Source organism: Rhinolophus sinicus, chromosome 14 (assembly GCF_057876585.1).
Source record: "Rhinolophus sinicus isolate RSI-liver-muscle chromosome 14, RSI-T2T, whole genome shotgun sequence".
NCBI classification, from domain to species: domain Eukaryota; kingdom Metazoa; phylum Chordata; class Mammalia; order Chiroptera; family Rhinolophidae; genus Rhinolophus; species Rhinolophus sinicus.
The window spans coordinates 153,830,016-153,853,286 of record NC_142514.1 but is presented as its reverse complement, the minus strand read 5'-3'; the positions used below and the strand labels follow the sequence as shown (position 1 = coordinate 153,853,286).

Here is a 23,271-nt window from a genome sequence, read left to right as displayed (position 1 = left end):
GACCGAGGACCAGTCGGTGTCGTTTGCGCCTGCGCGGCTTCGCGAGCGCCTAGAAACCAGTAACTGAAAACTCCTGCGCGAGACTTGTCGGTTCTGCTGTCGGGGCGCCGCCTTCTCGAATCTGAGAGTCCACCCGTGACACCCAGCGAACCCAGGCCTGGAAGGTAACCCCCACCCCCTCGTTTTCCCTACCCACGGCTCATAAGGAGCGCCATCGTTATCAGGCCGCGCTCCAGAGCCGCCAGAGAAGGGGCCCTCTGCCTTAGCCACACCCCGTCGTTTACTAGACCATGTCTCCTTGGTCGGTTAAGGGCTTAGTCCCGCCCCTTAGAGATGACGTCAGCAGCCACGTACCACGTTTCTACGTGTCCAGAGCCTAAGAGCGGAAGTTACGCCAGGGACTCGCGAGTGAGCGACGGACCTGAAAGGATATAGGCCGCTTGAGGAAAGGGGGCGGGCAGACGGCATTGGAAGGCGCCGGAAGTGGTCGTGCTGGGGCGGGGTGGGAAAGGGGTTGGCCAGCTTGCTCACTGGGCTGCAGCTGGCCGCCTGGCTAAGGCGTAGTTTCACTCCTTTCCGAGAACCTGGCCCATTCTCTCCGCTTCGGTCAACATGGATTTCCGGGAAATTCTCATGATAGCTTCCAAGGGACAGGGAGTCAACAACGTACCGGTATGTAGCCGCTGGGGCGCCCCTGTAGGAGATCCTGATCTTCCAAGTTCGGAATGTGTATCGGGTGGAACTTCCAGGCATCCGCCTCTCGGCTCCGAGAGAGGAAAGACCTGAACACCTGTATTTCCTTTTTCTGGGCATGTACTTCTGGGAACTCCGGCGTGAAGAGAGGCGTGAGATGTGAGGCGGGAGCCTTCCGGCGAGTGGGGTTTGCCAGCTCAGTTACTCCTGCGGTTTGGGTGTTTGAGTTGTGTGAGAGCTGGTGAGTGGAGTCGTGCCTGGCACACAGTGGAATCGAGTCATTTCTGGCTTCGCCATAAACTTCTGCCCAAACGTTGGGGAGGAAGCACGTATGTTGGGAGGTCAGCGCTTTTAGAAACTTGATGATTTCCTGCCTATTTTCGGGTCGAACATTAGTGATTTCCAGAACAAGTTCTGTTGATTTGTGGCCCCACCCACTCAGCAAACGAGGTGATTAAGTTATCGCCTCCCAAGGATCACCTTTTGTATTGGCAAGAGAAATTGAGTGGATTCCACGAAATCCTTGGCCACCAACAGCATAGGTGAGCTTGTTTCAGCTTCCGTTTCCTTGGGGCCTTCCAGATTCGTCTTTGTTTGAAATCGAGGTCTCATTTGCTCAGTGACGTTGGCCAATTCGCGGTGTAAGACTTTTAAAATCCAAATACTGAAGTGGTGGCAAGTGCCTGGTTTTCGGGGTTGTAGCTGTTTTGCATAAACGATTCATTTCTGGATCCTCAGCTGGTACCCACAGCACAGCTGTGAACCGATGAATTGCATGGTGATACCCGCCGCTTGAGCACAGATGTAGAATTCAAACAGCTCTCAAAGTCAATTCGACTGGAATTCATTGAGCTGCCATTTCTTAGAATTTTGTATATTGCAAAATGTTACTTTTTTTCTTTCCTGTGCTTGTTTTCTGATGCTGGTCCATTCTATTACCTTTTTGAAAACATTGATTTGAAGGTAGTAAAATAACTGGTACATAAAACTGATATCTCCCAGTTTATTATCTGTCTCTCCATCTCCATCCCAAGTACTCTTAATAAAATCATTCTCCTAAGCCAATGAGTCATAAGCTCTGCAGGTTGGTGTTCTGGGCTTAAACGTTTGAAACCTTGAACAGAATTACTTCGTGCATCTGTAAATTTCCTAGGCACGTCAATATTAGGTCTGGTAATATTGGATATTTGCATTAGGTTCATAGTTCATTCAAGATCTTCCTGAATTCAGTGGAGGTTAAAAATAGGTGCTAATACTACCTTTGATGCCCAGGAACATTCTGTGGAAAAATTAGAACCAAGAATCAAGTTAGTTGTTTCTTATTCTAAAAACTGATAACTGCTGAAGAAAAGTAGACATTCCCAGAGCAAAAGCAGATTTCAAAATATGTGTATATTTCACAATATATACATTATCTATTGATTGGAATAACAAAGATTGGATGCAGAAAGGAAAACAGGTATATTGCTGAGGTCATTTAAAATTTAATAGATGAACACAGGTATGTATGTTATGAAAGCATGCTTTTCCTTACCCACTCCACTCAAAAAGCTAGTAAGCTTAGAAGTGTGATTTAGTTAGCAGCATTATAATGCTTATCTTTTTACATCAGATGAAAATACATTATAAAAGAAACTGTTGAGGAATAGAGCAAGACTAGTTAAATTTATTCCATGATCTTGCTTTAATTGGATTCATCTAATTATTCTAAGTTATATTCTTCATCAGCTCAAAGTAAAGCCTTTTAGAGTACACCATCAGTGCAAACAGTGTATATAAGGCCTAGGAAAAACGCTGTCTTTCAGCAGGATTCCTCTTCCTTTTAAGTCAGCTGTGGAAAGAGACACATTCTTACAAAATATATATTTTTAAATTTTAGACACTTGTAAAACATACAGAGTATGCCCACACCCATATTTAATATATATTAACATTTTGCCATATTCATATTTTTTAAAAGGAATAAAGCCTAATTGATACAGCTGAAGAGTCTCCCAACCCCAGTTTCCTTTTTTTAAATTATGAAATTTAATATATGGCACACTATAATACAGATTGTTATAAAACAAATATTCTTGTAAACCACCATCCAAGTCAAGAAACATTTCAAACCACATACACACACCCTGCTTGACATAAACTTGATTGACTGATTGATTGATGGTCTGAGAACTACAGAGGATTTGCAGTAATGGACAGCTGTAGCTTGAACCCTCTCTAATCCATGGTTTATTTCTCCCTTTTAGCTGTATTCTCCCCTACCCTCCATTTGGATCCTGTCAGAGCTGACGTTCAGATTTCAGTCTTCAGAATTCTGATGTCAGACCTTTACTACAGAAAGGAAATACCACTAATGTTGATTAGACTGAAATCCAAGGGAGGCTAAAATCTAAAACACCTGTCTGTATAGCTGCTTCAAACTCTTTGCAGGGCTTTATTTTTGAGAGGTGTCTACGAATGGTATCTGGCTTGAGAAGCAATGAATATTTATTTTCCTAATGGGACATCTGTCATTTCCACTGTTTGGAATATTCGTTATTTTTATAATGTTTTAGTTAAAACAGAAAGGATTGCATCATGCCTGGAAATATTAGGCACAGGATCATTTCCCAGTGGAAATCTGAATACAAAATAACAGCTGATCAAGGTGATGTAACCAGTCATTGTCTTTAGCTCTGTTTGTATTTAAAGGAGAAAAGATATTTTTGGGAACCTTGCACTTATTTCACTTCCTGTAATCGATTATAACTGGATTGCCTTCTTTTAGCAAAAACAAAATGGTTGTCTTGTTTTGATAGAATAGCAGAGTTTAGAATATGGATTCCTTTAGGTTTCAGGTAGCTGTAATTGATGGCTTGTAGGGCATGAGACAAATTACATGGTCTTTCTCGCAGTCAGATTGTGAGAATCATCCCAGACAAGGTACCGTAACTCTGGTGTGATCCTCAAACCAAAAACTAAAGGAGAAACCTTCATGTGGTACCAGATATATAAGGATTTGGGGTGCTGTAGCCCCTTAAGGAGAAGAATGTAGGTGTGAAAATGGAGCCCAGGGACTTTAACTGGGGTGGCGAGTTCAGATGTCTTCAGGGGCCAGGTAAATAACGCAAGTTCTTGAAGTAATCTGGATATAGAATGATAGATGGCAAATTCCGTGTATTCAAAAGAAGCCTACCATTTGTTACAGTTATTGTATTTCCTTTTAAAGAGCAGTATGGGCCAACAAAAAAGTTTCTTCAGGTAGTCACTTTGAACCCTTGACCTGTAATTGATTATACCTGGATTGCTCCCACTCTTGGATCCGAAAATGACTTTTCCAGTGACTGGTGCAGCTTTGGATTTCTAGCCTCGAGCAGTACTTCTCAAACAGTGTTTTAGGGAAAGGGTCTTTTAGAAACTACTGCCCCCACAGAGACTCTGTTATTTCTCTTCCCCATCATTACCTAGATAATCTCTTTCTGAAACATAATAGCAACAGCAATTAACAGCTGTAGTGCTTACTCTGTGCCAGACACTGTTCTAAGCACTTTATGTATATTAATTACTTTAATCACCATAATGACTATAAGGAAGGTTGTTTTTACATATGATATTGAGGCCCAGAGAGACGAAGAAACTTGCCCAGAGTCACACAGCTAATTAATGGCAGGGCAGAGAATCTCATCCAGACAGACTGGTTCCAGAGTGCTTGTTCTTAGTCACGAACCTGTGTTGAATGCGGAGAGTATATTGGATATGGGGTGGAGAGGAAGGTTGTCAATCTATACAGCTTGCACCACTGAACTCATTCAGCTCAGCCCCAACTCCAGCCTAATAGAGCCTTAGGCAGTAACCCTGTTGGTTTTTTGATGACACTTCTCAGTGTCCAGTAAAGTCTGATGGGAGAGAAATTGAAGGGCCAAACCAACAGCATTTGAAACTGGTGGATAGAGAGAGATTTCCGGCCTGGTAGGGAGACTGCCAGCATGGTTAACAGAAATAGAATCTGAGGGGGAGGGAAGATAAGATAGAAAGTTCAGTGATGGACCTGTTTGAGGTAATGGCACTGTCCTAGAGGCAGGTGGAAATTAGAGAAAGGCATTGAAGATTGAGGTTAGAGCTGGAGATGAAAGTGTTGGAATTAACTAAGAAGTGAGGCTTATTGTGGTGAGAACACTTTTGGACCTCAGTCAGACCTAGGTTCTAATTCAGACTGCTACAAACTGAGTGACAGCTAGTAAATACACAGTTGTCCTTTTTGGGCCATTTCTGACATGGAGGTTGGGCGAAAGGCTCTGAAGTACCTCTCTGATATTACATTTTATAATCAGGTATATGTTTATAAATACTCTAATAGTAAATTTTACATTTAACTCAATAGCAATCCTAAATGGAAAGCTTTTTGGTGGTTTTATTTTCACTCTCTTAGCTACCCAGCTAAGCAAAGCCTAATGCAAACCGTTGGTTTTCCAGGCCTACATTCATTCCCTGGCTATGATGTTTTGAGAAGATTTTAGAAATTGTATAGTGATTATTAAAGTTAAGACTATATTTGACTATTCCTAACTCCTAAATTGTAACCAATAATAGCTCTATAGTGTATGTAACTATCCGGAAATTTGTATCCTCTACAATGACAACAATATGTTATCTCCTGAGTAAAGAATAGCTTTCAAGAAGGGATTGACTGTTGATTCCAACATAACATACTATTTGGTGAACACATTATTTCCAGACTGAAAGCTTCTTATTTTCTTAATCTGACCGAACAGTATAATCTCAATCCAAGGAACACATGTGTTTTAAAGTGACCTAATGTCTTCTAGGTCTGTTGGCTTCAGAATTACAAATCTTGGCAAAATCTCTGATACCGTATTTAAATGGCATAAACTTCACTGTTGTGGACTATTTATTGGGGCCCAGCAGAAGGACTGATGGCTTGCCATATTATGAAATGGATACATTTAGGGTGAAAGAAACTCGTGTGCAGCTGCTTTTCATGAAGCTGAAACAATGAAGCAGCTGGTGCCTTGAATGGATTCAGAATCCTGGGTGCATCTTGATGTGCTGCTGCTGGAGCTGAATGTGACCATCTGATGGAGGGGACAGTGCCAAATAGTCCTGCCTTGTTAAGTAGAATGTAATGTAATCCCAGCCCGAAGCTTTCTTAAATACTTTTATTGAGATACAATTCACAGGCCATAAAACCCACCCATTTAATGTGTGCGATTCAGTGGTTTTTAGTATATTCACAGTTATGCAACCATCACCACTGTCTGATTGCAGAACATTTTCGTCATCCTCAAAAATACTCCTTTTTAGCAATCACTCCCCGTTCCCCCTCTCCTCAGCCCCTGGCAACTACTAATCTACTTTCTGTCTCTGGATTTGCCAGTTCTGGACATTTCATATCAATGAAATCATATACCCAGTGTAGCACTACATGGTGATAGGTATCAGAAAATATGGTAAAATGTATAGGCCATAGATAAATGATTACATAGATAAATGATTATACAAAATAGATTAGATAAATGATTATACAAAATAGATGACATTTTTATTTATTTATTATTTTATTTTATTTTTTAAAAGATTTTATTGGGGAACAGTATGTACTTCCAGGCCTTTTTTCCAAGTCAAGTTGTTGTCCTTTCAATCTCAGTTGTGGAGCGTGCCGTTCAGCTTCAAGTTGTCCTTTCAGTCTTAGTTGTGGAGGGCGCAGCTCAGCTCCAGGTCCAGTTGCCATTGCTAGTTGCAGGGGGCACAGCCCACCATCCCTTGCAGGAGTTGAACCAGCAACCTTGTGGTTGAGAGCCCACTGGCCCATGTGGGAATCGAACCGGCAGCCTTCGGAGTTAGGAGCATGGAGCTCTAACCGCCTGAGCCACCGGGCCAGCCGACATTTTTATTTTGAAAACCCTCGTTGTTAATTTTTACTCGACTCTAATATTAAGTTTGAAAACAGATGCCTTCAAAGGCCAAGAGAATATCTTGTGGAGAATGAATGCTTTGTAAGTTGGTGCCTAACATCCCTGAACTGAGAAATTAATATAATTATTTCTCAGGTTTAACTAAAATTAAGAGATAATTAGTTTCTTTGACCATTAAATGTTTCAGCAAGGATATTTTAATTCTTCGGGTTAAAAACAATATACGTAGAACTTTAAAAATGACAATTACGTAGGTAAATTTAAATGGTGGTAATGAAATTTTATTCTATTGTCAGTGTTGACTTTTCTAATAACATAAAGCATGTGTTTGTTTTTTTCTCAAATAAAAACTTTTGAAAGAAAAAATGAGATACACTATGTGGCTAAGATGGTCAGTTTTATGCTGGCTTTTGGGATTCTTTTCTGAGTGAATCCGAGGTCTTGAACTACCTGCCCCTCCTTGTTTCTTGTGGTCTGCCTTTCCTGTATTTATGTTCCTTAGTCTGTGTTTCCTAAAGCTCAGTACACGTAGCTCTGGCTCTCCCATGATTTTAGGTGATACAAAAATACTTTTTATTCTAATGGTTGCATTCCTTTAAAAAAGTAGTTATATATTTTGATATAATTTGGAAAGATATAAGTAGCTTTCCAAACCAGCCATTTCATGGATATTAGTACTTGGGGTAAAGCTGTAACAGTAAGTCGTGGTATTAGGTACTTTCTTAAAATTAGTAAATAATAATACAGGTGGTATACTAAAAGGGAAAAAAATGGAAGTGGTATGTGAATGACTGAAGCCTGTTGGTAAGCGCTATTAAACTGCCCATTTACGTTGTTTTTCCTTTGGGTGCCTGTATTCAGTCAAGAGTAGTTTTTTGTCATAATCCCATTACTTATCTCTTAAAGGCCCAGGATAGGAAGGTGTCTATCCTGAAATCAAGTTGGGAAGTGCTCATTGCTGTAATATCTAGATAACAAACCAATCCTATTTTAATAACACAAACCTGTATATTGGCATTTTTCTGTGGGAAACACTGTATAAGCTGTGATTTGGAAGGTAACTCTATGGGCTATATAATTGACAGGGACAGGAAAATCTTAAGTCTTAGCACTAAAAATCCAGCCTTTCTCTTTTTACAAATCTACCTGATGGGGTGGAATGAGTGTGTGCACCTCTGCTTATGAATCTGTATATATCTCGTGCAACTTGAATCATACTCACGGTGGCCCTTCCATTATGAAAATGTGAGCTTCTTGTGGATAATGTTTGAGCTTCTCGTAAACCAGGACAATTTTATATAGTTAGATAAGCTGTGTGTCCCTTTCTCCTCAGTATCCCTTTACCTCTCCTTTAAATATTGGTCCCCAATCCACTGTGGAAAGGGTCTACAGCTGAATTTACAAAGATACGGGTTTTTTAAAGGATCTCATTGTGACTCAGCCAAGGTAACTGGGAAAGGACTCTGGCTGCTGTCTTGGTATTTCTCTCAGGGATGTGTGACTTTTTAGCATTGCTATCTTGCAGACTTTTCAGGTTGGATTAGGGCCTGCTTTCGTGGCCAGCTGCTTCATTGGTAGACTAACTTGGCTAGAAGTTCCAGCCTGTTTAAGATGCCTTGTGTTAGGCAGTCGAATGGTAAGCAATGGATCCTTTGGCTTTCCTCCAGGAAGTTCATATACGTTTTGGGGATCATTGTTTGGTTCCTGAGTAGCTCAATTTGTTCTGAATGTTTTGTTTTTTTTTAACTACCTAGCACAGCAACAGGTTCAGGGAATAAGAATATCATTTGCCTAATAGGACAAAAGAGGGAGGGCACTTTAAAAAATCTTACTTCTTGGGGGCTGGCCCGGTGGCTCAGGCAGTTGGAGCTCCGTGCTCCTAACTCCGAAGGCTGCCAGTTAGATTCCCACATGGGCTAGTGGGCTCTCACCCACAAGGTTGCTGGTTAAACTCGAGTCCCACAAGTGATGGTGGGCTGCGCCCCCTACAACTAGCAACGGCAACTGGACCTGGAGCTGAGCTGCGCCCTCCACAACTAAGACTGAAAGGACAACAACTTGACTTGGAAAAAAGGCCTGGAAGTACACTCTTCTCCAATAAAGTCCCGTTCCCCTTCCCCAATAAAATCTTAAAAAAAAAAAAATCTTACTTGTTAGGGCATAAATTTAATGTGGAATGGTCTGAGAGATGAATCATCCCAGTCTGAGTTATTAGCTCTATAAATCATACTTCCTTAATGATAGATACTTACAAAATGGAAATGTTTTTCCTTTCATACTTCAAATTAACAGTATTCTAATTTTAGTGATTTCCCAATGCAGTTACATAAAAAACTACGCCCAGAGAAAGACCTTCTGTGCCAGGATAATGGTAACAGTGTTCACTCTTTGGGTGATACGTAAACCTGGCTAAAAGAGTTTATGTGGCAAATTATTATTTAATGAACCTAAGAGGTACATTGTTAAAGGTTACAGAGAATTGGGCCCTTCTTGCTTCTTAGATTTCTTTGAAATGTTTTTTAGCTGTGGTTTGCCACCAGCCTTTGCCTATAGTCAGAGTAAAATCTCAGTGATTCATGTTGTAAGCAAAATAACCTATGTAGCCACGAATCCCTACTAGAAAATCATCCGGAGTAGGGTACTCAGGAAAGAACACAGTTGTGAGTAGTAGTTTTCTCTCCTTGTTTGAAAAGTTGGACTTTGAAATGCTTAATTCTGAAGAAGGCTGTTTGTTGTGTTTTTTTTTTAAGGAGGGCTCAGCTCACAGTGGCCCATGTGGGGATCAAACTGGCAACCTTGGTGTTATTAGCACCACGCTCTAACCAACTTAGCTAATCAGCCACCCTGAAGGCTGGTTTTTTAAATCAGAATTGTAAAACAATCTGTTCTAAGTGGTGGCTTTTGGTTTTGTTTTATTTTGTTTTTCCCAGTCCCCGGTCCAGGTACCTTACCTTTTTGGGGAAATAGCCTGAAAATAGTGTTTCTCTGAATTTTTCATTTATGCATTTTTTGGGATGTTACAGAGAAACCACACATAAAAATAGTTATCCATAATCATATTTAGCCTGAAATTTTATGGCTAAGCTTTAATGCGGGTTATATGATCTCAAATATTCAGAATAGGTTTTTCAGTCAACATTGAAACCTCTCATCTCTTGGCACAGTGCCTTACATCTAATAGACAATATGTTTTTAAAGTTGAATTGCTTATAACTTTTACACTTTTTTTTTTTTTTAAAGAAAAGGTACAGTTTGGCAGTGGGTCCTTCCAAAAAAGACCCCAAAGTTAAGGGTGTCCAATCAGCAGCCGTACAAGCTTTTCTCAGAAGAAAAGAAGAGGAGCTCAGACGAAAAGGTTCGTACCTACAGCCTTACTTTAAAGTCTTCCACGTCACAACTAGCTGTAATAATGTAACAGGCTAATGGAGTTGTTGCTTGTGTGTCTGAGTCAGCTGTGTTTACAACATTATGTATGTTCTTATGTTGATCATTAGTATAGCCGCTATCTTTTAGTCCCTCTTAAGTTAAAAGCTCTTTGGGGATAGTGACCATGTCTTGTCATTGACCATAATAAGGGCCTCAATAAAAACTCCATTCTTTGACCTTGGTGTTGAATCTGCTTTTAATCTATTTTGTATTTTTATTATTGTTGTTGTTGTTAAGAGTGCTAGCTACAAGGTTAAAATAGAGGCAATTTTTGAATACCAGTGAACTTAAAAAGTGGTTTTGCTTCATATAAATGACAGGGAGACTGATTCAGTGAGTTTGAGTAGTCATTGATTCATAATAACTGCTAAGTGGGTACCAATGTTGCCTTAACTTGATATATTTTTTTTGGGTATGAACTATTTTCTATACTTAAAGCTAAAAGCCAAGTCTCTCACTTGCTTAGTCATATAGAAAACCCATATGTGACCCATTCGTTATGTTAAGATGACTCAATTGATACTTGTTCAAATGACTTCCCCATTTGATTCCTAGATGTCTTCAAACTGTATTGTTTCAAACTAAATATAGCTTGTGTTTTGGCTACCTACTGATTTCAGATAAACATATTATCTTGAGACCTTGAAATGTGTTCTGGTTTTGTCAATTTTAGCCTTAGAAGAGAAAAAGAGAAAAGAAGAACTAGTGAAAAAGCGAATTGAGCTAAAACATGACAAGAAAGCAAGAGCTATGGCCAAGAGGACAAAGGATAATTTCCACGGTTATGATGGGATTCCTGTTGAAGAGAAGGCGAAGAAGAGGCAAGCAATGGAAAGCCACGCTAGTCAGGGAACAGACCAAGAGTATGAGATGGAAGAAGAGGATGAATTCTTAGAATACAATCAAGCAGCATCAGAGCCGGAGTATGAAGAAGAGCAAGAACCTCCCAAAGTTGAAAGCAAACCAAAGGTCCCCCTTAAAAGTGCCCCACCACTCATGAACTTCACTGATCTGCTCAGGCTGGCGGAGAAAAAGCAGTACGAACCAGTGGAAATCAAAGTAGTGAAGAAAACAGAAGAGCGGCCTATGACTGCTGAAGAAATTAAGGAGCGAGAATTTCTTGAACGAAAGCATAGGAAAAAGAAACCTGAGACAGATGCAAGACTACCTCCAACCAAAAAGGTACCCTCTCAGAAAGAAAGTGTGGGCACAAAACTTAGCAAAGTTTCTGGGGACAAGCATCCTCCTTCCAAGGGTACTCCCCTTCCTCATGCTGAGAAGAAATCCAGACCCAGCACAGCTAACGAGAAACACTTAGGTTTGTTTTCATCTAAATCCATGCCAGGAGAGAGGACCAAAATAGGATCTGGCAGTTGCTCCCAACCCTCGCTTCGTGAGGGCCACGACAGACCTGTTTTCAATGGGGCTAGAAAGACCCACTCGAGTACCTATTCACCAGGTGTCCCAAAGACTTCTGCTAAAGGGACTCAGAAATCTGCTGCTGAGCACAAAGCCAAAAAATCTCCGCATCCTAGCCATTCCAGGCCTGGGTCCACGGTCACCCCACATAATAAGCCTAAGAGTGCAGGTGTCAGGCCGCCAGGTGGCAGCTCCAGCTCAGCCCCTGGGCGGCCCAGCACAGGGAGTGCTCAGCCTACAGTTACTTCTGGCCCCGTTCCCAGGCGCCAGAATGGCAGCTCCAGCTCAGGACCTGAGCGATCGGTCAGTGGAATGAAGAGGTCAACTAGTGACTTCAGTCCTTATGGACGGACAGTCCAGAGTCCTTCTGGACGGACAGTCAGCGGTACAAATGGCCCGGGACGACCTGCAGGCAGCTCAAGTGGCCCTGGGCCTGGGCGACCCATCAGTGGCACAGGTGGTTCTGGGAGATTGGTGGGCAGCTCTGGTGGCCCTGGGCGGCCTGTGAACAGTCCACATGACCTTCGACGACCAGTGAGTGGCTCAGGACCCCCTGGGAGGTCAGTCATTGGTCCTGGTCGGTCAGTAAGTGGCTCAGTTCCAGCTGGACGAACTGTCAGTAGTTCCGGTCCTGGAAGACCAGTGAGCAGCTTGGGACCTGGGCGAACAGTTAGTTCAGGCGCACCCCTGAAGCCCAAGTGCACTGTTGTCTCAGAAACAATTTCTTCCAAGAATATCATTAGCCGGTCCAGCAATGGACAGATGAACGGAATGAAGCCTCCCTTATCTGGCTACAGATCTGCCCAAGGTAAAATTGCCCTTCACCCTGGAGTATTTATTTGACACTGGGAAATTGGAAAACATCCTTTGTTTTATCTAACCAGTGGTCCTGTAACTTTTCTGTGTGGCTTTCATTGTACTCTTATGTTGATAGAATCCTGATGCTTTGTCCTGTACCTGAGAGTTTCTTTAGTGATCATGGCTTGGAAAAGTCTTTAGAAAGAGAGGTATCTAGGGCTCTCTCTGTTTACCCCTAAAATGGATCTAAGTTTACTAAACTTAGCTATGTGATTTGGAAGACAGGGTGAGTGTATGTGCCTTATAAAGATGAATGAATGAATTCATCTGTACCTTTTCATGAGGACGAGAGAAACGTGTCTTCAAGGATTGCAGGGTATTTGTAAGCTTGAAGCTTTTTGCTGCATTATTTATTCACCAAATATTTAAGTACCACTATGTGCCAGAAACTGTTTCAGACTGCTCTTGTGTTTTTGCTCCTTATAATGGGCGACGTCAAGGCCCTAGCTACTAGTTCTGTAGGAATCTATTGTCCCAAGGTATGGGATTGGTGGCACCTACCAGCTACTAGGTCATAGTTTCTTCATGGTAATAAGCATTTGTTAAAGGACTTGTTAGGCTCCATAGAGAATATAAAAAGAAACAAAAGATGAGATTCCATGTTTTTAACTTCCTAACTCAGCTAGAGCATTGGTTCTCAACCAAGGACGATTTTGATCCCCAGTGGACATTTGGCAATGCCTAGAGATATTTTTGATTGACATAGCTGGGGACGGGATGGTACTGGCATCTAGTACATAGTGGCCAGGAATGCTGCTTTTATCCTACAGTGCATAGGACATCTCCTTGCAACAAAGAATTATCTGGGCCAAAATGTCAGTAGTGCTGAAGATGAGAAAGAAACTGTGAGCTAATGAGACAAGCCTTGCATATTAAGAACTTTAGAAGAACAAAAGGAGTGTCTGTAATCAAGGATTAGAAAGCAGTTATTTCCAGATATGGGTCTATTGATCAATGCCTATCTTTTGCAAAAAGTTTAATCACTCTTTTGGTAAAATGACAAAAATAAGCATAATGTAGTAAGTTTTTCATAAAGTCAAACTTTATTTGGTTTGAACAATTATCCATAATTCTGAGAACCTTTCCTACTTTATTGACTTTTAAAAAAATTTAATGAGATTATGGTGATAGATGGTAGGTTGTTATTTTTGGTGTCTTTGTGAAATTAAGTTAGTTATCCTATGGCTCTGTAATTGTTTTTTTGTTGTTTGGGGTTTGTTTGTTTTTGTTTAGAAATTCTGCCAGTCTTTTAAATCTAGAAGAATGGGGACTACTACAGACCGCTCTAGTAAGCCCTGGGATAGACAGGAAAATTCTGTTCCTTGTGGATACTGTGAAGTAGCGGGAATGATGTAGTAATGACTCCATGCTGGGCACCTGCTCCCTGGCTGTGGTTTTAGAGAAAACTGAGTTCTCAAAATCTCAGTTTACATAGAACTTTGTTGGGATTATTTTAAGTTTTAATGCTTTTGTAAATAATGGCTTTTTTATTCTTAGGTCCTCAAAGGCTTTCCTTCCCTAGAGGTTACAAAAGGCAGCGAGAGTATGAAGAGGAGGATGATGAAGAGTATGACTCTGAAATGGAAGATTTTATTGAAGATGAAGGAGAACCTCAGGAAGAAATATCCAAGCACATTCGAGAAATCTTTGGCTATGACCGAAAAAAGTAAGGCTAAAGATTTATATACATTTTTCTATTTTGAATAATTTATGGTAAGGGGAAAAAAGTAAGCATTAATAAGTAGAGGCATTGAATACAATTCTTTTTTTCCTCAAGATTAAGATAAATTTTATTAGCAACAGTAGAAAGTGTGTAACATCTGCTATGCCATCTTAACTGTAAAATCCCTTGAATACAATTTTTTTTTTTTTTTTTTTTTTTAAAGATTTTATTGGGGAAGGAGAACAGGACTTTATTGGGGAACAATGGTCAAATTGTTATCCTTTCAATCTTAGTTGTGGAGGGTTCTGTTCAGCTTCAAGTTGTTGTTCTTTCAGTCTTAGTTGTGGAGGGCGCAGCTCAGCTCCAGGTCCAGTTGCCATTGCTAGTTGCAGGGGGCACAGCGCACCATCCCTTGCGGGAGTCGAACCGGCAACCTTGTGGTTGAGAGGACAGGCTCCAACCAACTGAGCCATCTGGGAGCTCAGCGGCAGCTCAGCTCAAGGTGCCGTGTTCAATTTTAGTTGCAGGGGGCGCTGCCCACCATCCCTGCGGGAGTCGAGGAATTGAACTGGCAACCTTGTGATTGAGAGCCCGTGCTCCAACCAACAACTGAGCCATCCGGGAGGCAGCTCAGCTCAAGGAGCCGTGTTCAATTTTAGTTGCAGGGGGCAGAGCCCACCATCCCTTGCGGGACTCGAGGAATTGAACTGGCAACCTTGTGGTTGAGAGCCCACTGGCCCATGTGGGAATCGAACCGACAGCCTTCGGAGTTAGGAGCATGGAGCTCTAACCGCCTGAGCCACCGGGCCGGCCCCTTGAATACAATTCTTGATTAGGAATCCTTGCGTGATTGTTTAGATTTACTCCTTCGACACTTAATATTTAATAATTAATCCAGAATTATTTGTGTAGTTCCTCACGGGGGCCAAAAAATATCCATTTTTAAACTTGTCATATTTATAAGATGTGTATTTAATTAGAATGAAGCAGCTTGGTGTAGTAGAAATAGATTGGCTTTGGGCCGGCCCGGTGGCTCAGGTGGTTGGAGCACCGTGTTCCTAATACAGAGGTCCCTGGTTCGATTCCCACATGGGCCAGTGAGCTGTACAGCTAAGATTGTGAACAACGGCTCTCTCTGGAGCTGGGCTGCCGAAGGCTGCCGTGGGTTACTGTGTGCTGCCACGAGTGGCCAGTGGCCCGCATGAGTGGCCGGCAGCCATCATGAGCGGCCAGCAGCCTGCGAGAGCTTGCTGTGAGCTGCTGTGAGCGGCCAACTAATGACCGGCGACTGACTGCCTCAGCCGGGGGAGCGCAAGGCTCATAATACCAGCATGGGCCAGGGAGCTGTGTCCTACACAACTAGACTGAGAAACAACGGCTGGAACCAGAGTTGGGGGTGGGGGGAGGCAGAAGAAGGGGAAAGATAAAAAGAAATTACTAAAAAAAAAGAAATAGATTGGCTTTGAAATCAGAAAGCCATCCACACAGCTACTATGTTGAAAGCTGGTCTGATCTGACACCCGCTTTTCTTTCTTTGGTATAAAAAGCTTTGCGACTCAAAAGTGTGGTCCCTGGACAGCAGCATTGGCATCACCTGGGAGCTTGTTAGAAACGCAGGCTCTCAGGCCCCACTTCAGATCTACGGAATCCAAATCGGCTTTATAAGGTTCCCAGGTGATTTATGTGCACCTTAAAGTATGAGAAGCTCTGGTCTAGAAGAAAGATCAGGGTTTGAATGGAAGTTCCACTACATACTAGCTGGATAAACTTGAGTAAATTATTTTTTACCCCTTTTCCGCCTCCTCCCTCCCTCCAGTTCTAGCCGTTGTTTCTCAGTCTAGTTGTGCAGGACATAGCTCCCTGGCCCATGCTGGTGTTATGAGCCTTGTGCTCTGCTGACTGAAGCAGTCGGTTGTCGGTCGGCCGCTCACAACAGCCCATGGCAGCTCACACTGACCTCCGACTGCTCACGGGCTGCTCACGGCAGCCCTATCTCCAGGGAGAGCCGTTCTCAGTTTTAGCTGTAGAGGGTACATCTCACTGGCCCATGTGGGAATCCAACTGGCAATCTCTGCATTGGGAGTACGGTGCTCCAGCCACCTGAGCCACCAGGCCAGCCCGAGGGAATTATTTTTAAAATGACATTTGGAAGGATTAAATGAAGAAGTATATATGTAGAACAGAAGGGCTTTATCACAGTGCCTATCAATCAACAAGTGCTCCCTCCTTCGAAGCCATAGATGTGAGAGGAGATCTTTTTAAAAAAGATACTTAGGAGAAGAAAGAACTGGATTAAAAATCAAATGTTGGTCAACCCATTAACCTATTTGCTTCAGTCTCCTCTGTTCTCAAGTTCTGTCCTACCTCATGATGGTCATGAAGTTCAAGTTTTTATGCAAAATAATTTTCACATATATATTGTGCTTTCAGGACTTTAATATAATCATGTAAATAGAAGGTGTTGGATTGGCACCTTCAACAGCATTAGATTCGGGAATAGTTGCCTTCTGGGGGGAATAAGCGCTCATTTAATTTGTTTTTACTTCAGAAATCCACTTCTACCCATCCTCTGTCCCCCAAACTCCTTGCCAAGCGAGGAGGAATAATCCTAAATGTGTGTGTGTGTGTGTGTGTGTGTGTGTGTGTGTGTGATTTAGTTATAAAGATACTGATTTTAAAAACAGGAAGATGTAGTTCTTTTAGAAAATTGAGTTTTTTTTTTTTTTTTAAACAACTTGAATTTCTTCTTTTCAGATACACAGATGAAAGTGATTATGCCTTACGTTACATGGAGAGTAGTTGGAAAGAGCAGCAGAAGGAAGAAGCAAAGAGGTAAGCACAAAACTTAGCACATTTGTGTAGACATGTCTTAAAAATTCTTTTTCTGTGTGCTGCTTCAGTTGCACCATTGGGAGCAGGGGCTTTGGGCTACACAGTTCTGAATTCTAACCCTGCTTCCTTGCTGTGGGGCTGTAGACAGATTTCCTTAGCCTTTCTAAATCTCGTTTTCTCATTTGTAGAGTGAGAACACACTGTGTTTACCGAATGCGGAATTGTGAGGATTAAGATAAAATGTGGACAGGTTTCCTAGTGCAGGGCCTCACCCGTGTGGCACACGGTAACCGCTAGAGGCCTCCTCTGATCCCATTGTAGCGCCTTCTTTTTCTTCCTCCATCCTAGTTCCCTTTCCGTCAGGTACAGCTCAGTCTTGCTAACCTATGCCACTGCTGGCCTCCGGGACCTGATGAGAGATGTTCAGTCCCCTCTGCATGATTACCGTTTGGCTACCTGATAGCAAACTAATGATGATTTCTTGGGTATGAGTAACAAATGATTATTTTGTTTATAGTATTAACCTAATTCACCTCTTTCTCAACCCAGAATATTAAGCCATTTTCTCCTTGTCCTCCCCTCCTATAACCAGATAAAATACCAAATTAAAGTGTTGGGAATGGACACGCATAGAATTTTATTTTATTTTTAAATAAACGTTATTTTTAAATGCTGTTGAGATAATTTTTATTTTATTACTGTAATGGGAATGTTAAGGTGTGTTGTTTGTACGTGAGGTCTTTTTTCCACTATAATTTGAGTCAGTGGCAGCGGCTCCTGGTAAAAAAATATTTTACCTGCAAATCTGTTTTCAGTGGTAAATAAAGCCTTGAGTCATTTCGAGTGCATCAATACATTCTATCTGAGCTCTCAGTTGAAATTCCATTCTTGCTTTTTAAAGAAAGTGGTAGTTTCACATATATTAACACATACCTTTTTTTTTTTTTTTTTTTTTTTGACAGTTTAAGACTAGGTATGCAAGAGGACTTAGAGGAAATGAGACGTGAAGAAGAAGAAATGAAACGCCAAAAGACCAAGAAACTGAAGAGGCGTTAGCTGCTGCTTTTATTTTTGTGAAGTTCTGGAGACACCCGCTGCAAGGAAGTCCTGCCTTCAGGCAGAAGAAGCCCCCTTATCATTTTAGATTTATATTTGGGTCCTCGAGGAGAAGGAATGCATAATGTATAGTTTGAGCATAAAGTGTTTTCAAATACTTTCCAGGGTAAAATCTGTAAAGCAGATAATATAATGCCCAGTGAGTGCTCTTCTGATGTTAACCGTTCAAGCTGCCGCTCTTGACCCTGATGAGCTGTGCACTCTAATGTGGGGCTGCTCACCAGGCAGCCGATCTTCTCCTGTCCCTTTGCTATTTTACAAAGGAAAAAAAAAAAAAAGATTGTCTCTTGACTTTCATAATTCTTCTGATGCGTGAATAGGGCTATGGCCAGCTCCCAGTCAAACTTACAAATTTTGTCTTTTTATGAGGAATCTGGCCCTTCCGTGAATGTTGTCAGCAATAAAGCGACCTGTTCTAATCTATGTTTGGATTGGGAACTTGAAAATGTAGAGTAGGCTTTATAATTATATGGATGTCATCTCTGTGACTTTGAAGTAAAAAGTAGAATAAATAATACGGTATTCTGCATTATTCATGGATTGGATGCTGAGCATTCTTAGTAATTTAGGTGATTAGACAGTTAACAAAAATTTTCCAAGTTAATATACAAGTTATGTCATTTAGTGTAAGAATATTCTTTTCCAAGTTTTCCTTTCAGATTTATTGTAAAATAGACGTTACTGTGCTGATTTTTATCTAAAAACTCATTTTTATATTGAAGAAAAATACTTATTTTATTCAAACATTAGAGTTGGAAGAGAAATAGTTTAAAAAATAAGCAAGTGACATGTGAGGTTCCCCGCCTCCCCATTCTTCCCCATTATAGAGCTATTTTGGAATCCAAGGTGCCCTTGTACTTCTTGATGTTAATGACTTTGCATTTTTATCTTAAAATTCCTTAGCAATTAATGGCAAAAACCAAAAACTAAATTCATGTGTATCAAGAGCACCACCTTCTCTTTTTGCCCATATTGCACTTTTATTTCAAACTATGCACTGTGAAGACATTTTTTTCCCAGGTAGAAAAGGATGTGCCCTGTAACGGGGGTTTTACTGGTCTGTGGAACTTCTTGCATTCTCACCTTTCTTCAAGTCATATCTATTGACTTGCTCTCTCTTAAGCCTCAAGTCCAAGTAATTCCAATTAGGCAGATGTAAGTTCTGGCAGGAGAGAAGCCAAGTTTCCAGGAAAGTTAGCAACAAAATGAGATAAGATGCTAGAGAGCATTTGTCCTAGATTCTACATGTGGAGGGTTGGGGACAGTGGGACATAACTCGTAGGCTTGTAGAACAGTTCTACAATAAACATGGTGGCTACCTTAACCCATTGGATGGTGGGGATTGGGAAGTAGGAGAGGTTGTCCTACAAAGAATCCTTCCTCTTCAAAAGGCCCCAAATTTTTGTGTTCTTTTATCCATAAAGCTTTCTTTATTCTTCAAGTTTGGATAGTATAGATGACCATTCATTAGCCTCCCTTAATGGGATGACCATATGACCCAGTCCCTAAGACTGTGACTCATTTTGAATTGAATTTCAAACTTTGAAAGTGCGAGGATTTAATTTTGAAGTTTTATCCTATGGTGTCATCATCACTAGGAATAATGCCCTTTCCAGGGCTCCACATAGAACTGTTAACACTGGTGGCAGAAAATCCTGTTAACTCTCACCCATCACAAATACCCTCAGTGAAATTGATTTAAGGGTAGTGTGATACTCTATATAATAAAATAGATTTGGAACATTACAGTGGTACCTCGGTTTTCGAACATCTGTGTTGACAAACATTTCGGTTTACGAACACCGGAAATTTTATGGATCTGTGGTATCATTAGATAGTAAAATTCATGCCAAATTTGCAGTTTTAGGGGTTGATTTTAAAGTTCTGGAATGGATTAATCCACTGCATTACTTTCTATGAGGAAACCGTGCCTCGGTTTTCGAACGTTTCAGAACTCCGTCTTCCGGAACGGATTACATTAGAAAACCAAGGTACCCACTGTTATTTCCTTTGCTGTCACTTACATGCTTTATCCCCCTATTCAAAAGTTTTTCTTGGGTATAGATGTTTCAATATTCATACTCTTTGAAATCTGTAATTACAATCAAGTGCTCATCACAGCTGAAAAGATTTTTGGTGGCTTAAAGTTTACTAGCACTTTACCCAATAATATTGTGCAGTTATTTGTACAGAAAGGCACTATTGTGCAAGATAAAAGTTATAGAACTCAGAAGAGTCAGATTGTGTCCTTATGTCTATCACTTGAGTGTTTCTTTTATAATGTAGAGGGCTGATTTTAGTATTCAGCATCAACATAAAAGGGCACTCATTTAAAAAAAATTTTTTCTAAGTCTTTCAAACTTGGCCTTGTTTCCAAATCCTGTCTTCCATTTTGTTCTGCAATCCCTGACCACTCTTACAAAAAGCTCACAAACCTTCGAAGAAACTGGAATAGGCTGTTATTTTATCAAGGTTTACAAATTAAGTGCTTGATTTTTAATGTGTTCTTTATTGTTTGGATTTTCAGATTTTGTTAATTCAATATTTGAAGATGTGCCTTTTATTAGGTAATGTTAATTCACGAATGTAGTAATGTTATTTCACGATTGCAATGTTACATGATCATGGATGTGGCATTCTCTTAACAGATGATGTGAAAGGAAAGTAGTTTTCATAAAACTCATATGGCTCTAATTGCACAGTCCCACTTGCTTTTGATGTTGCTATGTCAAAGCAAGGGGCACTTTGTTCTAAGGCCACTTTCAGAATTTGTCTTTGTATTTTCTCTAAACTAAATGCAGTTATGTCCATTTGGAGGCCAGGGTATCACATGTCACAGGCAGCCTTACATGTGTGCCGTGAGAAGGTTCAAAGACTGTTAAAAAAGAAAGTCTATGGGAACTTGAAATTGCATTTTTTTAATGTAATCCCCAAGATTTTCTCCAAGAAATAAATTACTGTTTTGTATTTTGTAACTTAAAAGCAGCTAGTAGTACATTTCTGAGATATAGCAGGAGACCAAAACATGTTTGGAAAGAGAATAAATATACGAGGAAAGACTGGTTGGTTTATTTTCAATGTGCTAAATATATTAATATTAGACTACTATTTATTTTGTGAGTGAACGTGATGAAATAAATATTCAGGTGTTTAGTGTATGATTAAGAGTGGAATATAGGTTTCTTGGGAGTTATTAAATCCATCATGTCTTTTACTTAATGGACAAATCAAGTTAAAAAAGCATTTGCATACATTAGATTGTTAATCTGGTGCTGTCGACCTGCAAGAGAAACTACTTTTGCATATACAGGTGAAAGTTTTGCAATTTATGTATAAAAGAAATTGTAGGCATTAAAAATATTTTATTGTTATTTTCACTGGTTTGCATTTATTTACTAAAACTCCTTATTTCATCACCCTGAACATTTTTCCAGCTGAGAAACCCCAATAGACTCATCAGACTTCAGAAATGGGTTTGCCTCCTTACATACATGCCCGTTGGTTCTCCCTTACACATTCAAGCCTACTTAGCCCCTGCCACTGAACCTCATCTTCTCCTGCCCCCCCACCAGCTTAGAGACGATACCCAGAACATTTTGGGGATACACTTGGAAGGAAGAACTGGGTATATACTTCTCTTACCAAGAAAAGCAGGTTCTGGGGCAGCCGGATGGCTCAGTTGGTTAGAACGCGAGCTCTGAACAAGATTGCTGGTTCAATTCCTGCATGGGATGGTGGGCTGTGCCCCCAGCAACTAAGATTGAAAATGGCAACTGGACTTGGAGCTGAGCTGCGCCCTCCACAACTAAATTGAAGAACGATGACTTGGAGCTGATGGGCCCTGGAGAAACACAGTTTCCCAATATTCCCCAATAAAATTTTTTTTTAATTAAAAAAGCAGGTTCTGATCCTCTGTAATAAAAGCCTGAGACGACTGAGATGAGTCCTTAGGAATTAATAAATGTACACACACACATATATAATACATATACACAGTGCCAAAAAAATGTATACACATTTTAAGAAAGGAAAAAAAACTTAAAACGTGTACAAGTCAATTTGACTTCTGCAATTATAAGAGGTGCTCAGAGTGGTTACCATCAGCATCCAGACACTTGATTACGGTGAACTGCTTGAGCAAGGTTGACCAAAGTGTCCACTTGTATACATTTTTTGGCAACCCTGGTATATATTTATATGGCAGTGGGCACAGCCATGCAGCCAGAGAATGTAGGCACTTAATGGAATGTGTTGAGTTCAGGTCCTAAGAAGTATAAAATGCTAGTAGCCTAGTGAGAAATTATAAAGAAAATTTTGCTTATGGATTTTGAATTCACTTTTATCCCCATAAAAAATAAAAAGGGTAATCCATTCAGTGCATAGAGCCACTTACAAATAGTTTAGTAAACATGTACCAAATAGTCATCAACAAAATGTCTATGTAACCAAAAGACCTGCCAGTAAGGGTGCATGTCTGAACAATGGAACTAGGTCACCCATGTCAGACACCTTTGACCCCAAGCAGCCACAGAATGGGAACAGTTCCATACAGTTTATTTTTAAAGGATTGTATTTACTGTTAGATTTGTCTCTTCCTCCCTCCCTACCCCTTTAAGGGTCAGAAAGCTCCAAACCACTAGAGGGCTTATTATGAATAACCTAGGGCTCAGATACCCAGATTGCATGGTTCTTATACTTAGGTTCCAACCTTGGTTTCATCAACTCAAATGGCATCATATTGAGGACTGAGCGAGCAGCTGGCTTTTGTCTCTACACATGCTGCCTCTATTAGCAGCAGTCACTGCTAAAAGAATCATTAGGCAATTTCTTGGTTCTTCAGGTGAGGGAGACATTTGAGCCAAGGGGCAGCCAAGATCTTGGCTATCCTAGTCTCTTTTGTTTCGCCCTTGGCACATAAAAGCATGTCAAGAAGGCCCGGACCTTAATCTTGACTGCAACCCAGAGCTGTGGGAGTCGGGAAAGCACTTAAGCTTCTCAGCTTCATTTTGCCATTTTGTAAAATGAGGCTAGTACCCAGCTCAGAGGGCTGAAGATTAAAATAATGTATAATTTAGTATCTAGCACCCAATATAAAAATGAGGTCCTTTCCCCAACCGTGTAAGCTTTGGGTTCTTTAATAATAGCTAAAGAACTATTAACTATTATTAATAGTTCTTTAATAATAAAGAACTATTTAATAATAAAGCCACAGAGAACTACCCCCCTGAAATAGGCTTAATGTTCCTGCAATCCCTTGACATTTAACATTTTTTCAACCCTGGATCCAGGAAAAACATTACATGGGAAATAGGTCTATAGAGCTGTCAAGTATTTCTGTCCTTAAGGATACAG

The 23,271-nt window shown here is 40.7% G+C and overlaps 1 protein-coding gene across 2 annotated transcripts; it reads left to right on the top strand.

Moving 5' to 3' along the window:
• SPTY2D1 (SPT2 chromatin protein domain containing 1) lies at positions 1-21,296 on the top strand. Of its 2 annotated transcripts, none has more exons than XM_074336112.2 (6): positions 1-164; positions 9,846-9,960; positions 10,705-12,258; positions 13,806-13,974; positions 16,726-16,803; positions 17,766-21,296. In XM_074336112.2, exons 3-6 carry the CDS (start codon positions 10,782-10,784, stop codon positions 17,857-17,859), a joined length of 1,818 nt encoding a protein of 605 aa, XP_074192213.2. In that variant the 5' UTR covers positions 1-164; positions 9,846-9,960; positions 10,705-10,781; the 3' UTR covers positions 17,860-21,296. The 2 variants fall into 2 exon arrangements, with proteins under 2 accessions (XP_074192213.2, XP_019570534.3); XM_019714975.3 differs by lacking the exon at positions 1-164 and adding an exon at positions 429-672.
• Positions 21,297-23,271: the final 1,975 nt, after the last annotated feature.